Source organism: Fusarium proliferatum (assembly GCF_900067095.1).
Source record: "Fusarium proliferatum ET1 genome assembly, contig: FPRO_scaffold008, whole genome shotgun sequence".
In the NCBI taxonomy this organism is placed as follows: domain Eukaryota; kingdom Fungi; phylum Ascomycota; class Sordariomycetes; order Hypocreales; family Nectriaceae; genus Fusarium; species Fusarium proliferatum.
In genome coordinates this window covers 271,523-294,302 of record NW_022194797.1, presented here as the reverse complement: position 1 = coordinate 294,302, position 22,780 = coordinate 271,523, and the positions used below count along the sequence as shown (strand labels likewise).

The 22,780-nt window shown below is 47.8% G+C and overlaps 11 protein-coding genes across 11 annotated transcripts; 6 read left to right on the top strand and 5 right to left on the bottom strand.

Annotated features, from left to right (window-relative positions):
* Window positions 1-58: 58 nt before the first annotated feature.
* On the bottom strand, window positions 59-961 carry FPRO_13777 (uncharacterized protein; the record flags this gene model as incomplete). The annotated part of the gene is made up of 1 exon (XM_031218730.1): window positions 59-961. The coding sequence occupies one exon, from the start codon at window positions 959-961 to the stop codon at window positions 59-61; it is 903 nt and encodes a 300-aa protein (XP_031084559.1).
* Window positions 962-1,277: 316 nt separating this feature from the next.
* Window positions 1,278-2,517, bottom strand: FPRO_13776 (uncharacterized protein; the record flags this gene model as incomplete). Its single annotated transcript, XM_031218729.1, has 5 exons — window positions 1,278-1,636; window positions 1,686-1,753; window positions 1,808-2,181; window positions 2,243-2,377; window positions 2,398-2,517. The coding sequence occupies 5 exons, from the start codon at window positions 2,515-2,517 to the stop codon at window positions 1,278-1,280; spliced, it is 1,056 nt and encodes a 351-aa protein (XP_031084558.1).
* A 1,169-nt stretch (window positions 2,518-3,686) lies between these two features.
* On the top strand, window positions 3,687-5,960 carry FPRO_13775 (uncharacterized protein; the record flags this gene model as incomplete). Its single annotated transcript, XM_031218728.1, has 1 exon — window positions 3,687-5,960. The coding sequence occupies one exon, from the start codon at window positions 3,687-3,689 to the stop codon at window positions 5,958-5,960; it is 2,274 nt and encodes a 757-aa protein (XP_031084557.1).
* A 339-nt stretch (window positions 5,961-6,299) lies between these two features.
* Window positions 6,300-7,502, top strand: FPRO_13774 (uncharacterized protein; the record flags this gene model as incomplete). The annotated part of the gene is made up of 4 exons (XM_031218727.1): window positions 6,300-6,418; window positions 6,473-7,251; window positions 7,303-7,354; window positions 7,400-7,502. The coding sequence occupies 4 exons, from the start codon at window positions 6,300-6,302 to the stop codon at window positions 7,500-7,502; spliced, it is 1,053 nt and encodes a 350-aa protein (XP_031084556.1).
* Window positions 7,503-7,542: 40 nt separating this feature from the next.
* FPRO_13773 (monooxygenase) lies at window positions 7,543-8,663 on the bottom strand (the record flags this gene model as incomplete). The annotated part of the gene is made up of 3 exons (XM_031218725.1): window positions 7,543-7,725; window positions 7,780-7,877; window positions 7,928-8,663. The coding sequence occupies 3 exons, from the start codon at window positions 8,661-8,663 to the stop codon at window positions 7,543-7,545; spliced, it is 1,017 nt and encodes a 338-aa protein (XP_031084555.1).
* An 852-nt stretch (window positions 8,664-9,515) lies between these two features.
* FPRO_13772 (uncharacterized protein) lies at window positions 9,516-10,346 on the top strand (the record flags this gene model as incomplete). Its single annotated transcript, XM_031218724.1, has 1 exon — window positions 9,516-10,346. The coding sequence occupies one exon, from the start codon at window positions 9,516-9,518 to the stop codon at window positions 10,344-10,346; it is 831 nt and encodes a 276-aa protein (XP_031084554.1).
* Window positions 10,347-10,415: 69 nt separating this feature from the next.
* On the bottom strand, window positions 10,416-13,251 carry FPRO_13771 (uncharacterized protein; the record flags this gene model as incomplete). Its single annotated transcript, XM_031218723.1, has 4 exons — window positions 10,416-11,045; window positions 11,097-12,414; window positions 12,472-12,980; window positions 13,027-13,251. 4 exons carry the CDS (start codon window positions 13,249-13,251, stop codon window positions 10,416-10,418), a joined length of 2,682 nt encoding a protein of 893 aa, XP_031084553.1.
* A 248-nt stretch (window positions 13,252-13,499) lies between these two features.
* Window positions 13,500-17,413, top strand: FPRO_13770 (uncharacterized protein; the record flags this gene model as incomplete). The annotated part of the gene is made up of 5 exons (XM_031218722.1): window positions 13,500-14,497; window positions 14,559-15,333; window positions 15,388-15,978; window positions 16,029-17,200; window positions 17,248-17,413. The coding sequence occupies 5 exons, from the start codon at window positions 13,500-13,502 to the stop codon at window positions 17,411-17,413; spliced, it is 3,702 nt and encodes a 1,233-aa protein (XP_031084552.1).
* Window positions 17,414-17,503: 90 nt separating this feature from the next.
* FPRO_13769 (putative dioxygenase) lies at window positions 17,504-18,604 on the bottom strand (the record flags this gene model as incomplete). The annotated part of the gene is made up of 2 exons (XM_031218721.1): window positions 17,504-18,241; window positions 18,302-18,604. 2 exons carry the CDS (start codon window positions 18,602-18,604, stop codon window positions 17,504-17,506), a joined length of 1,041 nt encoding a protein of 346 aa, XP_031084551.1.
* A 756-nt stretch (window positions 18,605-19,360) lies between these two features.
* On the top strand, window positions 19,361-20,530 carry FPRO_13768 (uncharacterized protein; the record flags this gene model as incomplete). The annotated part of the gene is made up of 3 exons (XM_031218720.1): window positions 19,361-19,475; window positions 19,601-19,902; window positions 19,976-20,530. 3 exons carry the CDS (start codon window positions 19,361-19,363, stop codon window positions 20,528-20,530), a joined length of 972 nt encoding a protein of 323 aa, XP_031084550.1.
* A 901-nt stretch (window positions 20,531-21,431) lies between these two features.
* FPRO_13767 (uncharacterized protein) lies at window positions 21,432-22,536 on the top strand (the record flags this gene model as incomplete). The annotated part of the gene is made up of 5 exons (XM_031218719.1): window positions 21,432-21,447; window positions 21,501-21,739; window positions 21,809-21,867; window positions 21,921-22,177; window positions 22,232-22,536. 5 exons carry the CDS (start codon window positions 21,432-21,434, stop codon window positions 22,534-22,536), a joined length of 876 nt encoding a protein of 291 aa, XP_031084549.1.
* Window positions 22,537-22,780: the final 244 nt, after the last annotated feature.

Here is a 22,780-nt window from a genome sequence, read left to right as displayed (position 1 = left end):
CGTACAACTAGTGTAAGTCTCTTGATTTGTCTTGATTCGGAATATCGTATTGCTAATTTCAGATCGTCATACGAAACTTGAATAAGTTTCCTTCAAGGATCTCCTTCTTCTTGTTCTCTAGCTCTTCCATATCCCAGTTGACTGTAATAAATCGACCCGACAGCCAATCGTGTCGCTCCTGAGATAGCCAAACCAATGTATCAGCAGCCAGCTCCACCGTGTCATTCAGGTGAGAATGCATCGTTTGGGGCATGTTCAAAGCTAGCTCAGTCTTAATCCCGCCCGGGTGAATCGATATGGCGATTAATCCTTGCTCGTAATATTCCTTGTCGATGAATTCAGTAAAGCGACAGAGAGCGAACTTGCTCGTCTGGTATGCTGATGCTCCGGGGACGATGATCTGAGCACCGACGCTGCTGGTATTGATGATGGTTTTGGTCGCTGACTTGAGAAGCATTGGGATGAAATAACGGGCGGAGAGATAAGTGCCCTTCATGGTGACCTCCCAAGTCCACCACCACTCCGATGGATCAGACTCGGCCACTGGCTTCCACTCCTCAAGACAGCCCGCGTTGTTGATCAAGATGTCTAGGCTGCCATCGAGTATTTCCTCGGCGGTCTCTGCGGCTGCCTTCACCGATTCTTCTGACGTGATATCCAGTTTGACGGAACGAACGAGAGGTTGGGGCCGATTGGCCTTCTTGGCAGCATCTATGACGGAGGCTTCAACCTTGGCCATGTCAGAACGGGCGGCGAGGATGATCTTCGAACAGCCTGCCACGGCGAAACGAATTGCGGTCGCCTTTCCAATTCCTTTGGAGGCGCCCGTGATCAAGACTGATTTTCCTAACAGGTCGGCGTTGGATGGATCAATGAACGGATAAGTGTCGTTATGCGTAGAGACGTATTTGGCCAGAGTGGGCCAGTTGGTCTCACGCAGAGAAGAATCCTGAGCCGACATGATGAGTTTTGAGGACCGCGACTGAACCGAATATGGTGCCTGATTTCTTGATTGCTGTATTCGTTCAATTTATATCCCTGTGATCCTAACGCTTGGCCGCTATGGGTTAATAACTCATACGTAGTAGTGATGCCGAGAAGACGGAGTTAGGATCGGGAATCGGCAGAGCATCGGAAATAGCGGGAATGATATTTTGTTTATACCCGCTAAACCGTATCCACTGACTGGATCGTCCATGTCAAACTCGACTCTCCACACCGAATAGACCAACTGTATTTTCTTCACCTTGCTTCTAGGGAGGTCAAGCTAGGAGACTTCAGCCGCGGGATAAGCGCACAAGATCCGTATAGGACCCATCTGAATCCTGGGGCGTCTGGGGTCTTTTCGAGGAATGCATCTCTACATCCACCTGGACATGAATCTTTTGGCCAAGTGAACCTTCATTATCGTCAAGCCGCTCCCAATTGTTGCTTCTCTCTCCGGATGCTACTGATTGAGTTGTTATAGTAGCTCGGTTGGTCCCAGAAAACGGTGTAGCACACGTTGTAGAAGAGCCTGTAGTGGAATCAAAACGGAAATGAGAGCTGAACAACTTCCTTATGGCGTGTAAGGAGCCAGCAATAGTTCCGACACTGGTTTCCACCATCGACCAGAGATAGATATAGGCGAGATTATCTGGACACATCAGAGTCTGGTAGAATATGGAAGTCATGAGACTACTAACAAAAGAAGTTCTCAGGTGTCGTAAGACCCTTATAATAGGGTATTCGAATAATAGTAAAGATAGATGCACTGGAAGCGAATTAGTACTTAACCCCTAAATCGCACAGAAGGAAAGAGGCTTACAAGACTGCTAGCCCAAGAATAATACTAACAGAAATCTTAGTTGCTTTCTGCATATTAGACTTATACAGCATAAAAAAGGGCAGGACCGAACAAATCCAATCCGAGACAATTGCACTGATAGCCAGAACATAGCCTGTACTTGTTCTTAAGGGCGGTGAACATGCATTGTAGTTCTCCCAATTATCACTTATGGGGAGACATACAGCAAACATCCCAACAACGGCAAAGAAAAGAGTGCCGATAATGAAGACAATTGTGCCCCAAATGATCATGCGGTGTAATCTCTTTACAGCAATTCGCAAAAAGGTAATGCAGATAGAGCACTTAAGACATATTAACGAAAAGATATAAATCAATTCTCCAATCCATGTATACTAGATGTTATCAATTAGCAGCTGCCTTGATACTAAGTTTTTAACTTAAGGAACTCAATACCTTGAGAATGGATCTCTGTTGGTAGCTATTTAAGGTGGCATCTTTTCTTCCTAAGCCAGCATAAATAGCTCGGATGCTGACAGCTACATGAGCAACGTGGAGTAGCCAAGTAATGTTAATATCTCGTATATCATGCTGATTGCACGGAAACTTACCCAGCCTGCAAGCATAAGACTGTCATCTACACCAAAGATTGCGTGTTTCAAACGAACAAAACAACGTAGGATAATGACTATTGCTGTGAGAAAAAGGAACACAATTGACAGCACCATCATGATGCGCCCTAGACCTAAAGGCCTCACGCACGTTGCGCTTACGTCAAGCATTATGTTGGGTGGCCGATCAATTGGCGATGCGCTGATAATGCAGAGTTGTGAAGCAAAATGGTTTCAATTGAATTGAGACGTGCTGCCTTTTTAAAGGGATCAATTGCAGTATGTATCATCAAGCCTAAGCTATTCCCGGCGTTGTGGCACATCTACTAAGTGTATAGAAAGAGTCTAGTAAACCTTATCAATCGAGGATCTCATCAATTCTGAGTTGGTGGCTTACTGAGGAACCTTAGTTCTCTACGAGAATGCTATGCATTCCTGCACTTCCCGTATTTGATCATCTATTGTAAGAGATCAGCAGTCGAGTTCAAGGCCATCGAACCGACGAGACCGCCAACAAGTAGCCACTACAAAACGTCCAAGATAATAGATACGTACGTGAGAGAGTGGGCGAAGCTAATTGGTCACGACATAGGATTCTACAGCTTGATGGAGAGTGACAGAGATCAGGAAGCTAAAGTCCACAATATCTCTTGGTGGAGACAACTTTCATGTCTATAGAAATGTTATAAAAGGCCATAGTTTCTATTGTAACTAGAGTGCGTTATCGGTCAATTTCTAGAGATTCTACTATGAGTCCGAACAGTCAGTTAGGAGTGACTGCATTTACATTATCTTATACTGCATAATAAAATAATATAACTTACTATTTTGAAGTAATTAATATCTAGAGCAATTTGTTCCTTCAATTATTAGGAAATTATAGAGGACTTTTGTAAGACGTTGAAAACGTAACGCCTAAAAGTATCCCGGTTTTAATCAGGCATGTAAGCCTCCCTGATGAAGAGAATGCCTTGCCGTCACTTGGTGGTGTCACATTTCCATTATTATTCGTCGGATGCGCCAGCCTAGTTTCAAGAATAATTGCCCCGAGCCTGATTGCCAAGCCTTTATAACTGCTGGTTGGACTTGCTGAGCATATGTTACGGCATATCATGCAGTCATCAGCGGGGGCGAAATGTCAGCAGGCATATCAGAGCTGAGCACAGCTTGCCATTTATTTGTGTATTTAGCACTTGAAAACCTCCTTACATACTGGACGTAAGACCGCCACTTGTCCTCTTGGTTTCCAAAGCATCTTTCTTAGCACGATCTTAATTCCAAACCGTCAAATGTCTCGCTATGAAGCAGTTCGCAATAGCGATGGCGTTTCACCTCCTGAAACACCGCTATCTGAACCAGACAACCCTGTCTCCATCATTGACACCGAGACTTTACACGAAGCAATGGAAACTGCCAATAGTTCGGTGGGACCCAAGTCCTTTGTCAATACTGATATGGACCTGGACTCTTCTATATCTCGGATTGATACAAAGTCTCGTTCGCCAGGTCAACGATGGTGGAGAAGACTGGGGTATATGGGGCTCAGTGTTCTGATTGCCGGTACAGCGTGTATCCTGATATCATGTTCTTTTCTTATCTATCTTTGGTCTGGGGCCAGCAGGGCGCGGCATCGCCAGCAACGACCCCAGCTATGGAACGGCATTATCTTCAGAGAGTGGTCAATTTCTATGGTGACTATCTGCTCAGCTACCCTTCGCGTTGCATTGAGCTTCCAAACAGGTGTCATGGCGGCCGCGATCGCCGCCATAATACTTGAGACTTGTGGGGTCAGATTTTGCGATATTGCTCTGTTTTCACTACACAGAAGCTCAAGCTCGGGTCCTTCAGCAATTCTTCCCAGTGTCATGAAACAGTGTCGCGCCAACAGGCTGTCTAGTATTGCCTGTTGCTTAGTTCTTTTTATGACATTTGTCATTGCCTTGGCCTCAACTTTCACATCTACAATTCTTCTTTCTGACTTCGCAATCTATAAGATTTCTGGATTGAACGCGACCAGAAATATTCCTATGGCGTTCAACAATACAGCGCAAAGTCGGGACTTCAAAGGCATTTCATTCTGGCATTCGCTTCCATTGGCTCACTGGAGATTTGCCAGAGCAGAACGTGGAAAATCCATATCCTCCGACGATGTCATCGATACAGGTGACCTCTATCGAGCGACGATACCGTTTTATGAGGCAGATGATAGAGCATCGCTGGAGTTCTATCGTGGACCGGCCATGGTCACAAACTCACGAACTGCCTGTGTCGGGCCAACCTTTCAATCCTTCAAAATCGACTACTATCCCGTCAGCGATCTTTCATCTCCGGAGCTCATACTCCGAGCGGAATTCCAGGCCTACATTGACAAATTATTCGACATGAGAGAGGAAAAGTATCTTCCCATGACAGCTGAGTGTAAACTCATAAACGATTGGGACGGCGGATCTTCGGAGTGGCCATTGACCATGTGTAGAATCATTCCCCAGGTTTCCCCGTATCAGAAGATTTACGATTTCTACCCGAGACTTCTTGTCACCTCGAAGGGTCCTTTGAACATACCTCTACAGATGAGACGTGAGGGTCGTTCTCCTTTCGATGAGGAGCAGTCATATGAAGAATATCTGAAGGAATATCTTGCCCCATTCGCAAAACTGAAAGCAAAGAAAAACGGCCCCTGGACAAAGGTAGTCAACGACGACGGTTATGAGGTCTTGGAGGCAACGGTCTGTTTTACCCGGCAAATACCTGAGATAATGTATAACGTGACTATTATGGGACAGGCCGTATCTACGGAATCCGGCTATGGAGAAAGTGCTGACAAGGTTTTGCCGGGTCGCTTGCAACAGACAGACGGTAGCTATGGTCCGTATCGCTCGAGCGATGTTGGGGATCTGCATTTATATGACTATCGGAACCTGACGAAGTACGCGGCTGAGGAGCACGAACATGGTGTTCGGTACGATCCATATGGCTTTGCAGATGTGCTCGATAGCATCGAGCTAAGTGGTTGGACCCTCAGATTGTCAGGCGTTGGTGATCATACCCCGCGGTTACCAAGGACCTGGTTCATTCACCCTGATCATACAAATTTCTTCCAAGAGGTATTGAAAAGAACGAACAATCCAGCATTAGCTCTCTCGGAGTTAACCTACCGAATCTATCAAATGTACTTCTACTATTGGCAGCCGAACTACGATATCATCGAGCAAGCCAATACAGTCAACGCGGTAGCAGTGCAACTTCCTCGCCGATGGACAGGGCTTATTATTGTCTTACTGATAATATTTGTTCATTTCATCACACTCACAATTACCGTTATTTCATTCGCTCTGCATACAGAATCTTCGATGTTGGGGGAGCCATGGCAGGCCGTGTCGCAAGTTCTATCGCCTGAAACGGAGGGGCTGATACCGGAGGGCGCCAAAGGAGCTAGCATGGCAGACAGACACGTCAAAGAGTGGGCGAAGTCGACAGGTCGCAACGTAGGATTTTATAGCGTGATTCAGCATCGCGAAGACCAGGAAGCTAAGATCCAGAAACGTCAAACTTGCGGAAAGTAAGAATGGTTAGTTAGGTTTCATATAAGTATATTTTCATTACCTCCCTGCTACTGAAAGTAACTATTTTTATTACTCGCAATTTACACTCCCGTAACTTTTATGAAGTCGTTGAGATGTGAGCTATGACAGCATGTGGCGGTTGCCGGTCCATAAACGGTAAGCCGGGAACCTCGGCCGATGGGACAACAGCGGGGTAGATACTTCGTGCCTACCCTACCAATGATCTGATCTACCCAAAGAAATGTCGAAAAAATATTACAATATCTCTTGGAATCATAATTAAGCTTACAGATACTATTTTATACGCAATTCAGCCCTTACAGGCCACTTACAGCCACCATGAGGTCCGTCGTCTTCAAAGGGGTCAAGCAGGTTGCCCTTGAAGATCGGCCAAAACCCACCATTCAAGACACGACCGACATCATCGTCAAAGTGAAATACACGGCTTTGTGTGGAAGGTTTGATTGAAATTGCGAAATATTGCTATTTATCAACTACTTATTACTTCATAGCGAGCTCCATGTCTTTCGCGGGCATCAACCTTCCGGAACCGGCTTCATCATGGGCCACGAGTTCACTGGCGTTGTCGATGAAGTCGGCTCCGCTATAACCAAGCTCCAGCCAGGCGATGCGATTGTCAGCCCTTTCACCGTGAGCTGCGGAGAGTGCTTCTTCTGCAAACACGGATTCTCGTCACGATGCGACAAGAGTCTTCTCTTTGGTACCGTTCCTCTTGATGGGGCGCAAGCGGAATATGTGAGGATTCCGTATGCTGAAAGCACTGTCGTAAAGGCTCCCGAGGAGATTGACGACTTGAAACTATGCCTGATGGCGGATATCTTCCCAACTGGCTGCTATGCTGCATCTAATGGTCTGAAGGATCTGAGTAAAGAGCAGGTCGAGGACAGTATCGTCGTTTTGATCGGATGCGGACCAGTGGGTATCTGTGCCCTTATCGCCGCGCTGGAGTACAAGCCCAAGGCCATTCTCGCAGTCGACGGTATCGAGTCCAGACTTTCACTTGCCAAGAGCCTTGGAGCCGAACCGTGGAATTACCTCACGCAGAAGGATGAGCTGGAAAAGCGAGTTAAGGAATTGAGTGATGGCCGTGGCGCTGATGTGATCATTGAGGTAGTTGGACATAGCTCGGCTCTGGATATGGGCTTCAAGCTCCTTCGACCATGGGGTATCATCTCTAGTGTTGGTGTACACAATGGAGAGATTCCGTGGACAGGAAATCAGGCTTACGGGAAGAACCTCACTATCAAGATGGGCAGATGTCCTGTTCGGAGTAAGTTTACGTCGCGAGGAGTGAAAGCCGCTGTCTAATGGTTATCCTCAGGCATCTTCGAAGACTCATTGAAGCTGCTTGCTAAGAAGCAGCATCTCTTGGAGTAAGTCGCCATACCGCTAGATTTAACCGCGCTAACATACCGCAGCTTCATGACCGCGACGGTAATGCCGCTCAGCAATGCTCTTGAGGGCTACGAGCTGTTCGACTCGATGAAGGTTCAAAAGGTCATATTCGATGCAGAGAAATAATGGATTGTTCTTGTATTAAATATTGCTACCAATCGCAGTTTTACATGGATGAGTAGGTGTAGCAGAGAGGGCCAGCACGAGTATCCATATAGTCCTTCACAACAGGCTCAGTATCAGCTAGACGCATAACAGGCATCTTGTCGTTGATATCGGCAGTGTTCCACTTGTTGGGGTCGTTGAAGCCGGTGTAGTCAGCCAGACGAGTGGCATTGCGACCTTGCCACTGGAGCAATGTTAGTAACCATGAAGATTAAAGGCGCTTGGAGAGTTTTCTTACCTTGGCCCAGACTCGATCAACGTTGGCGTGGTGAAGGAAGAAGAGAGGCTCGTTCGGAGATGTAGCGGGACCCATATCACCGAAGATGATGCTGTGAACTAATGGCAAGTTAGCATGTATTGATCGAAGGTGCATGGAGATGACATACTCTGGGCATGGGGCAAACCCTCAAGCATATCAGACATGGAGTGATAGTTGTCAAAGCTGTAGATGGTATCCATAACCCGAGAGTTGTACGCAGTAGCTTGCATATCACCCAGGATCTGATTTCCATCCTCATCCTTGCCAAGACCACCGTTGAACTCGCGAGTAAAGCAATGAAGACGGTTGCCTGGGGTGTTCATGTCAGGCCATCCCATAGCCAGTGTAAGATTCGTGTTGGCAAAAGGGCCATCGACGACACAGCGCTTGAAGCCAGGAACATCACTGCCAGTGAGTTTTGCATCCCCACCAAAGCCAGTCTTGGGATCAAAGAGGGGAGAGTTGACAACGTCGTTCTTGTCGGCGTCAATCGTCCAGTCCCAGTATGGCTGAACGCCCTTGTAATCACACTCATCGCGAAGCATATCCTCATGAAGCTGGACATACCAACGATGCCAGGGGAGGAAGTTTGCGACAAAGTGGATCTCCGTGTTGAGGCTGAAATGGGTGTACACAAGATCGTCCATGCGCGTTGTGACATCGTCTATGGCTTCGTATGCCTTCTTGGGGAGGTTGCGAAGACAGACTGCAGCGCGGAGATATTCCGTCTTTTCAGCGCTAGTGAGTTCGCGCCATTCTTTACGAACGACGGGGTCGGAGCATGAGCCCTGGGCGCGGGCTACGGGGCTGGCGATGGATAGGGCTGCGAGGGCCAGGCTGGCGAGGAATGAGTGGGCGAGCATTTTGTTTGAAGCGAATGTGTTGAACGAATGACTGATTGGGGTAACGAAGGATGAGCTTGCCTGGTTGATTGAACTTCCAGAAGGGCCGACCAAGAACTTAAATAACAAGAGGATACGAGGCTTGTCCCCTGTACCGGTATACCATGGGTAATTCTCCTTTACGGAGCTACCGTCTAGCGGCATCTCATACTGCCGGCATACGGGAGAGGCTTTCCACTAAGAAAAAGCACAGCCGGGAGTGTGGAGTAAAACGGTTGCAGAAATTACCTAAAAGAGTTAAAATAGGTAAATACGAACTCTAACGTGTTCGGTCATCTCCTCCTTCTAGAAGCCAAGAGCGATTCAGTCGTCGCTAAGAATTAAAATTCCGGGGCTTTGGGCGGTTTTTCCACCAAATGCATCACGCTGAAACACTTAGCGGGGCCTTAAACCCTTGTTAAAATCTTTTAATAGCGGTTGAGATCTAGGACAGGGGTTAGAGGGTGGGATACCACACTGGATTAGGACTAGCCAGGGTACACAGACCATAGGGTAACTTCATGCAATTGTTGTTGCCAAGACATTAAAGGGTGAGTTCATCTGAAATCCCGTATAGAATTGTCAATCGGATCTAGGGAGATTAAAGGGGATTCTTGACGAGATGTCACTGGTAGGTGCTTATTCACAATTGCCCTTACAATGAGGCTGAATATTGATATGGCCACTAATCAGTTGTTGGCCAATAGATTTTGATCAGGCTGCATGAGGGGCCTTTTCTGCTCTCAGCCTGACCATCTTATTAGCAAAACTTTCAACGTGTTCAAACTCACTAATCAACTACTCCTCCAAAATTAAAGCATTGTCCCACACATCATGAAGTCCTGGTTTCTCGCCCCTGACTTCACCTTCACTCCCGATGGACCCCTCCAGCTTGGCGCTGTCATCCCTCATCCCAGTCGTCCGACACAGACCCTTGCATCACCCCGCACCGACGCAATCACGCTTCCCGAAGTGCAAACTCTGATCGAGACGAACCATTCTCACTCGAATGATGTCACACGAACAGCTGGTGTCAATCTCTTTGCCAAATTTGTAGAGCTTGCTTCTGCTTCTATTGGCTATGAGACCAGCCGTCGCAATGCGCTGGCGTATGGAACCGTTGACCATGAGATCCGGTCTTTAGCGGCGCCTTTTACGAGGGAGTTTCTGCAGAGTATTATCAGCACGGAGGCTGTTCAGGAGCATATACACTCTGCCGTGTTTGGAAAGCGGACGGTTTACTTCATATCTGGACTCAGAGTTGCCACTTCGTCATTTACGGTGACGAAGGAGAAGGGCATTGGACATAATACCTCACTGTCGGGTTCGGGCCCAGCAGGTCCCGTGCCTATCGAAGTCGGTGCCGGTATTTCAGGTGGAAAAGAGAGTTCCAAGACCGACTCCTACGAAACTGCCCCCGGTATTATTTTCGCTTACCGTCTTCATGCCATCCGAGTTCGTGGCAGCGGCACTGTCGACTCCGAAATGTTCGTGAACGAAAAGGCCTTCATGCATGGCAGACCCGTCCCTGATCCTGAGCCTTTTGAGGTTACTGACGTTGATGCTGAAGTATTGAAGGCTGATAGGAAGGAGGAGGAGGATCTGCCGAAGTATGAGATGGAAGACCTTGGAGATGAGGAGTACTGTTTCTTGGCGGAGGCATAGTTTTGCGCTTCTCCCTTTATATCACGAGTCTAAAATAGTAGATAAATACTGATGCTATGCTTTTTGATGTTATCGGTACATAAATGGTGATACTGCATCATACATAGCAGCCCATGCCCTCCATGCATCCGCCTTCTCACTCCAGAACCATATCGGGTTTATAAATCTATTATTCCCCGTCTGATCTGGTGCCATCTTTTCCAACAATCTTCTCATACCCTCAGTTCTCCTCAGAGACTTTACTGGGCTTTGTTCTGTCGGTATGGGAAGAACTGTCGAGAGAACTTCTGCGTATGCTATCGTCGATGCTGCTATACCAGCAGCAACCGCCGTCGCTATCGATGATCCAGGATGGCAGATGTGAGGGCCAAACTGTTTCGTGATCTCATTGTTGAGACGTGTTGGTAAGTTATCCCCGAACGTGCCGAGAGCTATACTATTTCGGTCAATTATAGGTGGGTTGCTTGCGTTGAAAGTACCCTGGCAATCTGTTGCCCTTATTGAGATGACGGATCGATGTCTCGCGGGAAAAGCTTCTCTTTGATAAGCCGCATTGTTTCCTGCGCTGGCTAAGAATGTGATGTCACGGTTCCGCTCAACGTCTTCTATGGCTGCAGAGATGACATCGTCGTCACGCGGGAAGCCGAAAGACATGGAGATGATATCTACTTCTGCTTCAAGCCCGGCCCAGCGAATTGCCTACCATCGGGTCAGCGTCATGGCTGCCAGTCAATGCCGTATTGTGCTCACCTGTGCTATTTGGTCACTGCTGAACTCGAGGTCCCTAGTATTCTTGGCAACTCGGGCCACATAAACATGAGCTAGCGGAGCTGCTTCCATGATCAGTCGAGTCATCAGGCTGCCATGGCCATATTGATCTTCCATACAGTCTGCACCTGTACCTTCGCCCCCATTACTTGCAAAGTCCTTCCACGCTCTTATGGACTTCTTCCTCCTTGGTATCTTGCAAAAAGGCAAGTCTGCATCACACCCTGTGTCTAAAACCGCTACCTTGACAGGCTTGAACTCGTGGTCCGGCTTTGCCTCACGTATATTCATGATATGCATACTGATATGTTTCAGATTGTCCAGCCATTCCTCTGGAACGATTGTCTTTCCAGTATGGAATGAGGCTACTTGCGAGTGAAACTTATTGTGGGTTTCGACCTCCTTGCATTTCGCCAAGTAGGACACGTATTTTGCGTCAGCTTTGAAGGCGATGTTGACGAGTTTTGACAGCGGTTCGACAATCTCAGCATAGACTTTCCGCCTTACGCCATCTTCGCCAGTGGTGATGGCAAGCTCGTCTTTAGTAGAATTCTTGGTTATTTTCGGTTTCGGGGTAGAAGCGGTAAATGTTCTGGGATCTAGGCAGTTCGCAGCGGCTCTGGCAAAGATATCCCGATGTGTTGAACGCGCCCATTGTGCCTTTTCCAGCTCACCCAATAATTGCCTCGCGGCACCATGGTCTCTGTTCAGTCGAGAGATAAGCGGTAGGTGTGTCATAGGCTTGAAAGGCTTTGAGAGTCCAATTTGCAGGAGAACAAGTCCCAGGCTAAGAATTTGCGGGAAGGGGTGCGTCAGCATTGCCCTTTCTTCATTCTCCAAGTTGATTTGTTGATATTCAAAGTCAAGTGGCATATACACCCGCAGTGCAAGTTGATCTTTCGGCGAATGCTGGTGATCCATCTCATGCATGAACCAGATATCATCGCTCGTCCAGCGGTGTTTCATCAAGTCCGATTCGTAGAACTGCCAGAAAGAATGCGCAATAGCATGAGCGAGTAGGATCTTGTCCTTGTCCGTGAGCTTGTAGCTTTGGATGGCCAGAGACAGTGGAAGACCTTCGCCCGGGCATAAGAATCTCTCAAGAGGAGCAGGTGGTGGAAGGGATACGAGACCAATGCCCTTGACAAAGTTGAGATTGAGTTTGGCAAACAGTTGATGTTTTAACACTTGGCAGAAGTAGTCCGAGTTGATTCGTTTCAGAGCAGAGATTTGGCCATCTCCATCCTCGTCACTGGAAACGTTTGTAAACTTGACACCACCTCTGCGACCTTTCGTTTGCCTTGATCTTGTTAGCAAGGTAGGATGTACATTACATTACATGTAGGATAGTACTTACATAGGAATACCTAGCCACAAATGTTGCCAGTAACTCATGTTCTCGGAAGAAATCACGACCTCAAACTGCGCATGCTTGCTCTGTATCTGTGGCTTCGCATCAAGGTGCAGTCTGATTGGATGAGCCAGTTCATGATGATGGGGCTTCACCTTCTTGGATTTACTCAGACAAGATTTCTCTTGTGCCATTTCTGCATGGTGACAATACGCGTGCTGGTGAAGAGCCTCAAAGAGGTTCTTGCTGACATGCTGAGGAAAATCATCCGGTTCTGGCAGCTTCGATCCTGCGGTGATTTGGTCAAGACCGGTCTTTTTCTTGGGCTCATCTTGGCTGAGTTTGGCTAGAAACGCGTCGCATTGTTCCTTGGCTATGATTGGGAGCGTTTTGTCTGTGATGAATGACAAGGATATAGACTTCTTTAATCGCGACCTATTACCTGGCCCTGCCAATGTCACCATGCGCGTGTAGTCCTCACCAGGGTTGGTCTGGCTCCCCGCTGGAGTTGGAAACTAAATATCTTAGTGAAATGTCTCAAAACAGAGGGAAGCAACCCACCATGCAGATCTCAAGCAGAGTATGCAACAAGCCCGCGGCAGCTTCTTCCGCCGCATCGTCAAGCTCGTAGCCAGCGAATGACTCTTGAGCAATTTGACCTAGCCTCGTTCCAACTTCCCCCGCAAGCCGCTGTCTCTGGCGTATACCGCACTCCATCACAAGAGCATACACGTCTTTGGCCACTTCAGCGACCATTTCGCATACGCTGAAGCGTTGAGTCGCCATAGGGTCACTCGCATGTTTTGTTCTCCGTAGGCTGAGCTATGTTTAGTGGAGGCCTGATGATCTGTTTGATCGTGCGGCTGAGTATCCCTGTAGCTGAGCTCACGTGACGATAGTCGACATGAAATCCTCCACTGCTCGCCCTTATGCAGCTGCCTCATCTCATCCTCACCATCTCCTCTCCTGTGCCTCTGCTTTTCTGTCCAGCGAACGCAAAAAATGTTCCACTGCACATTTTTGTTGTCAAAATCATGGATCTAATGAGTCTGACTGCTCGGGACCTTTCCAACAAGTGTCTTGAAGCTTTCCAACTATGCTTAGCTTTTCGCTCTCCCGAACCTAATTTGTCCAATCAGCAGGCGTCTCATGATGAGCGATTTGAGTATCGCTTGGCAGACTTCAATCTCTGGATCGATGGAATCGGCGCCTTGGCTCCTTCAAAAGCCTCACTAGATGCCAGGTTGAGTGAGCGACCGATTGACCTTTCCCTCGTCAAAGGAAACCTTGTTATGCTGTTTCAGTCCCTCGAAGACTGTTTGAATTTTCTCAATGATGATGGAGACCTCGAAGACACCTTACTTGACATTGACTCGGCCCTGGAAAGTCTTGTCACTTTGTCCCTAGCTATTCGTAGGACAGGACGTCGGTCGCGGCTTCACAAAGCAGATCGCCTTTTCAAACCGGAAGAACACGCTGAGTTGAGGAAACACTTGGAAGCCATCATTGTTCTGCGTCCTGGGTCTGGTTCATGCTTTAACGATGATGAGTTTCAAACCAAGATCGAGTCGCTGACACCACAGCAAAATCATCTTATCACGGCCAACTTGAAGCGAAGAAATAGGTTCATACAGGCTCAGCTACACTCTTTGGGTTTGAAGAAAAGAAGTGTTGCCTTCGAGTTGCCGGTTCCTGAAGCCGTGGAAAAGGATCATAACCAGGTCCCCTTTTCGACGAGTGAAGTAGAAGAGGTTGCCGTCCCCATTGTCTCCGATACTGACGCCCAACCTCACAAACCGCTGCCAGCACCCATGTCAGTCACCTCAGCTTCGGTTCCCGAAAGTAAGCTCGAATACAGAGAACCCATTTCCAAGAGAACAGAGTCTACACCAATGACCGTCATTACTCAGATCACTGCTTCAGCTCGATACCCGCGTCCACGAGTATATGATAACGAGCAGAAGGTTGTTCAATGTCCGTGCTGTTGTCAGACCTTGCCCGTAGCAGAGGCTAAAAACAACAACCGATGGAGGTGAGATTGCCCGTTACATTTTGATCTATCATCTGTTTCTAATGCCTTCTTAAATATGTAGAAAGCACTTAGCAGAAGATATACGCCCGTATACCTGCATATTTGACAGCTGTCCTACACCAGACGTGTATTACAGCAGTAGATCGATGCTGGAAGAGCATTTTCGTCAGGACCATCCACCAGTTTGGGTATGTCCTTTGTATGACGAAGATTTAGTCTATTCGACCATGAGTGAAATGATGGACCATCTTCATAAGGCCCATCCAGACAATGGGGAGGACATCTCACCGATTATTTCATCGTCCGCGCAGACTAGAATGGGCATAAGGAGCTGTCCCCTCTGTGAAGTCAACGGTGAACCCGATTCCCCAGAGCTCATAGAACACGTCCTTGAACACGTACACGACTTCTCGCTCCGATCACTTCCCTGGCCTAGACCCTCAGAAGTCGATATCGGCGGTGAAGTCGGGTCTTTCAATCCGGAACGTGACGGGGCTGTTGCGATCACTCAATGGCTGGAGCTTTATGAGCATGAAGCGGAAGACATTGATCCTACATTGGAGCTATCAACTTGCGACTATGGAAGGCTGGCAATTATAACCGAACAGATAGCGTCTAGGAGACAGGATAAGCTTGGCCTTGATATCTGCTTTGCTGACGAGCATGGCGACGAATCTGCTGAGGCCGAGACTGATATTTCAGAGCTTACCCAAGACACTTTTGAATCGATCAAAGAGGCTCGTGATGTGGTCTTGTGCCATGAATGCTCCTTGAGATGGTATAGAGATGAAGATGGAATGCAGTGTCCCAAATGTCAAAGCGAGTTCGTTGAGATTGTGAGTTGCCTAGCACTATTTCCTGCGCGTCAGAATATTAATACTTGCCAACAGGTCGATCCAGAAAGTGGCTCTGAGGGTTCAGATCTTCTCGGTACTGTTACGAGGCCAGGCTTCGCTACGATAGCTAGTCATGGTGGACACGGTGATGAAAGCAGGCATTCAAGCGATGCCACAGCCTCCAAACCAAGCGCCCGAGAGTCCACCTCCGGCTTTCGAAGATTCACTGACCGTCTCTTCTCCCGCAAGAAGGCCGATAATATTGAATCCCGGCCTGGTCAAGACGCCCCCGGGAACTTGGTCCAATTTCTAGCGCTCAAGCAGAGTGCCGTAGCGAACCAGGAGGCCTGGAAGATTCTGTCAAATTTTTACTACAGGCAGCTAGACTCTCCCTCGAGAACACGGTCAATGTTTGCAAATTTTATCAGAGATGTCCAACATGAGGATATTCGGCCAACCCACACACTTGTGTCTGATCTAGATAGCTTTTTACAAGTTATGGTCGGGTTTTACTTGAGTCCACTCAAACCATTACCTCCAAAGGACCTTTCGAAACCAATATCAAACTACTTTATCAACAGTACCCATCGGACTATGTTGCGTACATCATCAGGACCTCACACCACTGCTGATGCAATACGAGAAGTAAGTCCAGCAAGCCAATCATGACCAAGACACGGTTAACTAATGAACAGGTGCTTCACTTTGGGCATCGAGTCATTAATTTGAATGTTTGGAATGGCGCGTGGGAAGAACTCAAACCTGAGAGGACCACGAAGACAATCAACCGGCTATTCGGCCTCAACAGAGCAACTGATGCACTGAAGCCCGTGGCTCCAAAGACCACTCTCTCCGAATCAGCTCAGTTGAGATCCTCTGCTGAACCAATCGTCAAGGATGGCTCCTTGACGCCATGTGGTTTCAGAGAAGCCTGTCGAGTAATCAAAAAGTCTGCCTTTGTCAATACTGACCTACCTGTGATCATCCATCTTACGGTCTACGTAGACCATGATCATCAAGACACACTGGCTCAAATCATGAAGGAAGAGTGGCGTGATAGTCTGATCGACGAGATAGTTGAGGGTTGCGATCCACGATTTCGGCTACCAAAATTGGAGGATCTTCGAGGTCGGATACTTGTTAGTCTAACAAGATATTTTCCTGCCAAGGATGACAACGCCCTACATGACAACCGTACTCAAAAGCCATTGCCCATGGTTATTGTAGGGCGACTAAACGAGCTTGATATCTACATGCGACGCTTGCGCTTCCATGGTTTTGATAGTCTCAACACAAAAGAACCTAGCACTGTTTGCTCCCTGCAGGAAGCGGAGGTTGAGAAAATTATTTCGACATCATCGACTTACCTTTTTTTACGAAACCAACAGTACCTTTTTTATGTCAATCCGAACTCGGCGAGACAAGAATCTTCAAACCTCGATCCCTTGCGATTTTGGAGACATGGTGTTCAAATGGCTGCAATCAGCGGGCATAAAGTAGATGAGGGTATGATGTTGAATGAAGGAATGTTTGCTGATGAATCAGGATGGGTTCTGAAACCTGTCGGTTACCAAAGCCACAGCAATAATATCTCGACCGATCTCGAAGCAGCTCCACGAAAGGAGCTTGATCTATCCATATTCGTTTTCCAAGATCAGGAGTTTCTGGCTCGTACGCACCGAGAAATTAAGGACCTTTCATCATTCATGAGGGTCTCACTCCATGTTGATGGCGAAGTAAATGCTTGGGTATCAGGAGGTGACTTCCCAATATCTACAGATGATGGCTCTGGTGCTTTAGGCTACGAGCTCAACTTCCATGTAGCCAAAGCAAATCCCAGCCTCTTTCCAAAGCTTAGCATCCTTAGGTAATTAACCGAGTTTTGCAGTAATTAAAGCTAACCATATTGTCCAGGTTGACATTTGCGGACTACTCGTCAGACGACGGTTTATTCGCGTGGGCCAGTCTCAGGCTAGATCGCTTGAAACAAGGTTACCGACTAGTGCAACTTTACGACAGCGAAGGGTTGCCGTTGATGCAACAGAGAATACTCTTAAAGTTTAAGATTAGTTGGCAGTAATAGAGACTAACCCTGGTGGTTAGGTGAAAGTTCTATAGGACCTTTATCTGATTCGTCTAAAACACTTCTCATTCTTGCTACATATACTACCTACTCTATGGTAGCATTAATCTCCTTGGCAACGCGAGCAAGCTTCTCAGAGTCTAACACCTCAACCGCGTCCGGCAGAACCAATCCATCAAACGGTTTACCGGCATCCTGAATCAAGGTCTCGATTCCCCGCCCATTTGCAACTGAAAAGATCTTGACAAAGGGCGATGCAAAGGCCAATTTGAAGCCCTGATCGGCCGAGATCACTACCGTCTCCCCGTCGTGAAGCACATTCTCACCAGATGAACCCTCTAGCTCGACTTTCAGCTTCCCCTCGACGACGAAGAGGCAGTGATCCACGGTCGCGAACTTGATGTATGACTTGAAGATTGACGCTTTGTAGGCGCTGGACGATTCGATACTCGAAATGGCGAATCTCTCTCCATTCTGACTCGCGAGGATAAATGGACGCGACAAGACGCCGCCAGCCATCCATCGCGGTCCTGTGTTTGACCGGAGAAAGTATGGCTGAAGAGGCTCGCCTAACTTGTTCTCCGTCTCAAGCCAGTCGCTGAGCTCCGCCGGTTTGAAATCGTGAGCATAGTGAACATCGAATTTATCCTTAGCAGCCACCATCATAGCCATCAATTTCTCTTCGTCCCTCTGCGAGTTTTCAGGGAGTACCAGGCCATCGAATTCAAGGCCTGAGAAGCGAAAGAAGTCGACCCAGTCGCCCGGTGCCACAAGATTGAACGACTCGCAATGAGGGCCAAGCCACTGGGGATTGTGGATAACTTTCTATAACGGCGGGCGTGAGTCACTCATTCACGCACTATTCGGGGGGCCTTGTTCACTCACCGGCGGTACGTAGGCAAAATCCCCTGGACCTAGAATGCGGCATTGATCCCCGGCCCATACCTTCAGAAAGCCCTTGATGACCAAAAACACATCATGGGCTTCCTCGTGCCAATGGAAGCCTGGCGGGTCAGACAGAACTGAGCCGCCAGCCAAGACAGCAAGGCCACCGTTTGTCTGCTTGGAAGAGGCGAGAATACGAAAGACGCCCTTCCAGCCTGGGAAAGTGATCCTCTCACCCGCGAGCTGCGGGAGGATGTAGTTAGTGCGGGAGTCAGGCGGGGTGTTGACAACTGGGATAGACATTTTGCCGAGCCGGGTTGAGACTTGGAATGATTTGGGTTGTAGATTGGTCGGAAGACTGAAAGTAGTGCTTGTAAAGGCTTGGAAGATAACGATAAACTCACAAAATGAGCTGCTCATATATACTACATGGTTCACCGATACAGATAGACTTCCTCGGATTACACCATACCCCGGATTATTACATCGCTGATTTCTAGTTTACCGCACCTAAACGTTCCCGCTCCGATCATCTGGTGCAGGCCCGAGGAGTCAAGCGACGGACAGAACGGTTAGAGAGCCCGGCAGATAGTTCCGCTAGTCTAAGCCAGTTCAGTTGATTGATGCGATCATAGCTTTCAGCTGCGCCAATCCCCGGCTTTGACGTTAATTGGAAAACGGCTTGAAATGTGATTCCAATGGTCTAGTAAAAGAGCATAACCTATAGTAATTCCGTCGCCCGGGTTTTGCTCTAATCTCCGAATGCAACATGTATTCCGATACTCTAACTTGAAAGAGTATGGTCTACCATGGTTCCGTTCTCAGTGGAGAAAGGACCAGATGGGTTCTCGGAAACTGGAAAACGCCGGAGCCCTGCGAACCCCACATTCTGCTTTAATACCCTGGACATGGGTTTTGAGAAACAGAGGAGAAGAGAAGATATAACCTAGAGCCTCGGAGAATTTCTCTGCTTGATACCTATCAGCTTTTTCTGAGTTATATCTGCCAAGTCTGTTAATTAAATTTCAAGCATAGCTCGAATCCTTTGTCTCGTTGAAAATGAGTGCCTTAAGCTATTTCTCAGCGGTTTATAAAACAGTTGACGGAGAGGATATCACTGCGCTCATCTATCTCCCAAACCCAGCTGCCCTCAAGCCCCAGCCATGTCCAGTTAGTATGTACCCCCAAGAATCATCAATGCTGTCGTTGTCATCGTATACGATACTACGATCCAAGGACACACGTGAAAGCACAAGATCGCTCGTTTTATAAGATGCAGAAATATCTAATATGTTACAGTCATCAATATCCACGGCGGCGCCTTCATAGTGGGTTCAGCCCGTATGGTTAACCAGGACCAGATCGAGCACTGCTTAGAACGGGGGTGGATCATGGTTGTCCCAAACCATCGCCTCTGTCCTGGCGTTGATCTGCTCGAAGGCCCCATCACTGATTGCCGAGACCTTCTATCGTGGATCTACGACAAGGGACTTGAGAAAGAAATCGCCAAGAACAGCCCACCGAATACTGAGATTGGAATCGACTACGATCATGTCTTTGCGTCCGGCACGTCTTCTGGAGGCCATCTCAGCTTATGCCTTGTGAGTATAGTTTAAGCATATTGATCTCTGCTATGTATTATGCCCATGGGTGTCTTGCTCACACAACTTACAGGGCTTCGACGTTCCACGTCCGCCAGCGGCGATCTTCGATATTTACGGCCCGTGCCACTTCCAACATCCATTCTGGAAGTCTAAGCTTGATCATATAGCTTCCATGATCCCCAAAGGTTTAACCCCCGTGTTTATGAACCAAGTATATCAGCAGCGACCGGTTCCCACAGAGGCCGGCATCTCCCTCGAGGGCCAAGCAAAGGGACCGGACTTCAACGACCCTCGGCAGGCCCTCTGCTTTTCGAGTCTCGCAGATGGCAAGCTTCTCGACGTGGTTTTCCCTTCAGGCGACTGGAAAAAGGTCGATCCCCTACTAAACATCAGTAAATCATTCCCTCCTACATTCATTGTGCATGGCGACGCAGATACAATGGTTCCTCTTCACCTAAGCCGCGAGCTGTACTCCGCGCTCCAGAGGTCGGGGGTGGAGTGCGGACTGCGTGTAATACCTGGTGAAGAACATACATTTGCTGCCAAGATGAAGAAATGGTCGCAAACATGGAACTTGCACCTCGAAGGATATGAATTCTTAGAGAGTATAATTGACAGGAAATAAACGAGATGCCGTTTATCTCTAATTTCACAGACGTGGTCTTCGGTGTTGAATGATTTCCGTTTATACAGCAGTGATATAGATGAAAATTGGGTATCTGCTTTAATTTAAGAATAAATATGTAGTATAAAGTAAATTCTTTACCATTCTCATTACGCTTAGTAAGAGTGACTGCTAATTTTCAATAATCTATCATAAGAACATTAGGTGGGATGCCTTATGTTATGCATAAAGCCCCCAACGGATCATAATATATCAAGGTCGAGATGACCCTCCAGAAATTAACTTGTGTGATATCGGTTGTGAAGAGGATGGGGTGAGTCTCATCAGATGTGACATACCGCCTTCTCTGACAAGCATCAAGTCAGGCCTCTTTGCTACTCAGACCCTTATTTCGTGGTGATGACGGTTGTCGCTTTGACACCCAGTCAGAGCATGCATACCGTACATGAAATACATGAAACATCTAGCATCTGCAGAGAGATGGAGCCGTCGCCACTCCCCCGCAGCGTGCCCCGGGAGTCACTAGCGGCACTACATAGAGCTGTCACGCCGATTCCGCGGATGTGCTTCAAATGCCCACTTCCTCTACCGTGCCGGACTTAACGTATCCCCACCTCCTGCAAGAGACAGCCTTCCGATCAGATGCAGTCCATGCGGGGCTTCCGAGGAGGCTACTGCGGGATAGCAGGATACAATATAAAGAATTCAAGAGTTTATGGTGGAGATCAGACCCAACAGCAAGTGGCGTTTTCGGCCATATCGCATCATTCCGACGCAATTATCCTTCTACTCGAGATACCGTTTCCTCAAACAAGAATATCTTCTTTCCACTTTATCTTCAACTCAGAAGTCCTTGAACCTCTCTTTCAAGCTACAAATCATATGAAAGCTCTAGCTCATAATGGCATACTGGAAGCGTATGCTCATTACCCATCATCCCGGTTGGAATTCTCTAACCCGCAATTCACAGGACTAGCGAGATTCGTCCCCAAGGGGTACCCCTCCAAAACACTAATTGGAGAACCTGAGAATCATGCTATTGACGTCGGACTTGCGCTGTACAAAGGCGAAACCGTCAAGGCGAGAGTCTTCAGCGGCAGTTCAGTGCTCGAGCCAGGTGCACCATCCGGAGAGGTTGTTGAAATTGATCGTGTGCTATCGCCTCTGACACAGGCTGAAGTGGGAACGATAAGATGTATTGGACTGAATGTAAGAATAAAAAACTGCATCCCTTATACCAAAGAAAAGCTTGATCGGTAAATCTGACGAAAGTCCCAGTACAAGGCACACGCAGCTGAAGCCTGCTTGGAACCCCCGACTATACCGACTGCCTTCTTGTAACTAGCACCCTCATGATTGGCTTTACAGTTTATCACTAACGTTTCCAAAGGAAACCAGACACAGCCCTCGCCGACCCCTATCCCGCCCGCACCATCCTGCCCAAGCTTACTCAAGTGGATGACTGCGGCGACTATGAGAGCGAGCTGACCATCGTCATCGGCAAAGAGTGCAAAAATGTATCTGAAGCCGACGCTTACGATTACGTGCTTGGCTACACGGCGGCCAACGATGTGAGTTCCAGGACAAGTCAGTTCAATCAGAGCCAGTGGTGTTTCAGTAAAGGTTTTGATGACTCTTGTCCAATTGGTATGTTTACCCCATGACGTCTGGAGTGTCCTTGTGTTAATGGAGATGTAAAAGGGCCGGTCATCGTGTCCAAATCACTCATCCCGGATCCTCATAAGCTCAATGTCCGTGGCTTGAAGAACGGCCAAGTGCTGCAGGAATCCAGCACGGACGATTTGATCTTCAATGTGCCAAAGATAATCAGCTTTCTGAGCCAGAGCACGACACTGAAGCCGGGCACTGTCATTATTACCGGGACCCCGGCTGGTGTGGGGATGGTACGAAAACCGCAAGTGACGATTAAGGAGAATGATGTTTTCTTCGTCGAGATTTTGCCGTATATCGGGACCTTGGTTAATATTTTTAAGAATGAGCAATAATCTGATGAGGATATCCTCCATTTTCACCCGGGTTTGTATTCTTCGGGATTGAATATACATAACCCTTTGCTTTCCAGTGCAAGGTCAAGGCGTCTGTGAACCTACACAGGCAGGATTCCTCTTCTCTTGGTGACCACCAGACTTGTCCTGTCCTGCTTTTCATATCGTTGTTCGTTCTCTTGTGACTGTTGTCTAGATGCCAGTCTCTCCCCTCAATTCAATACGGCCGCAAATGACATTCAAA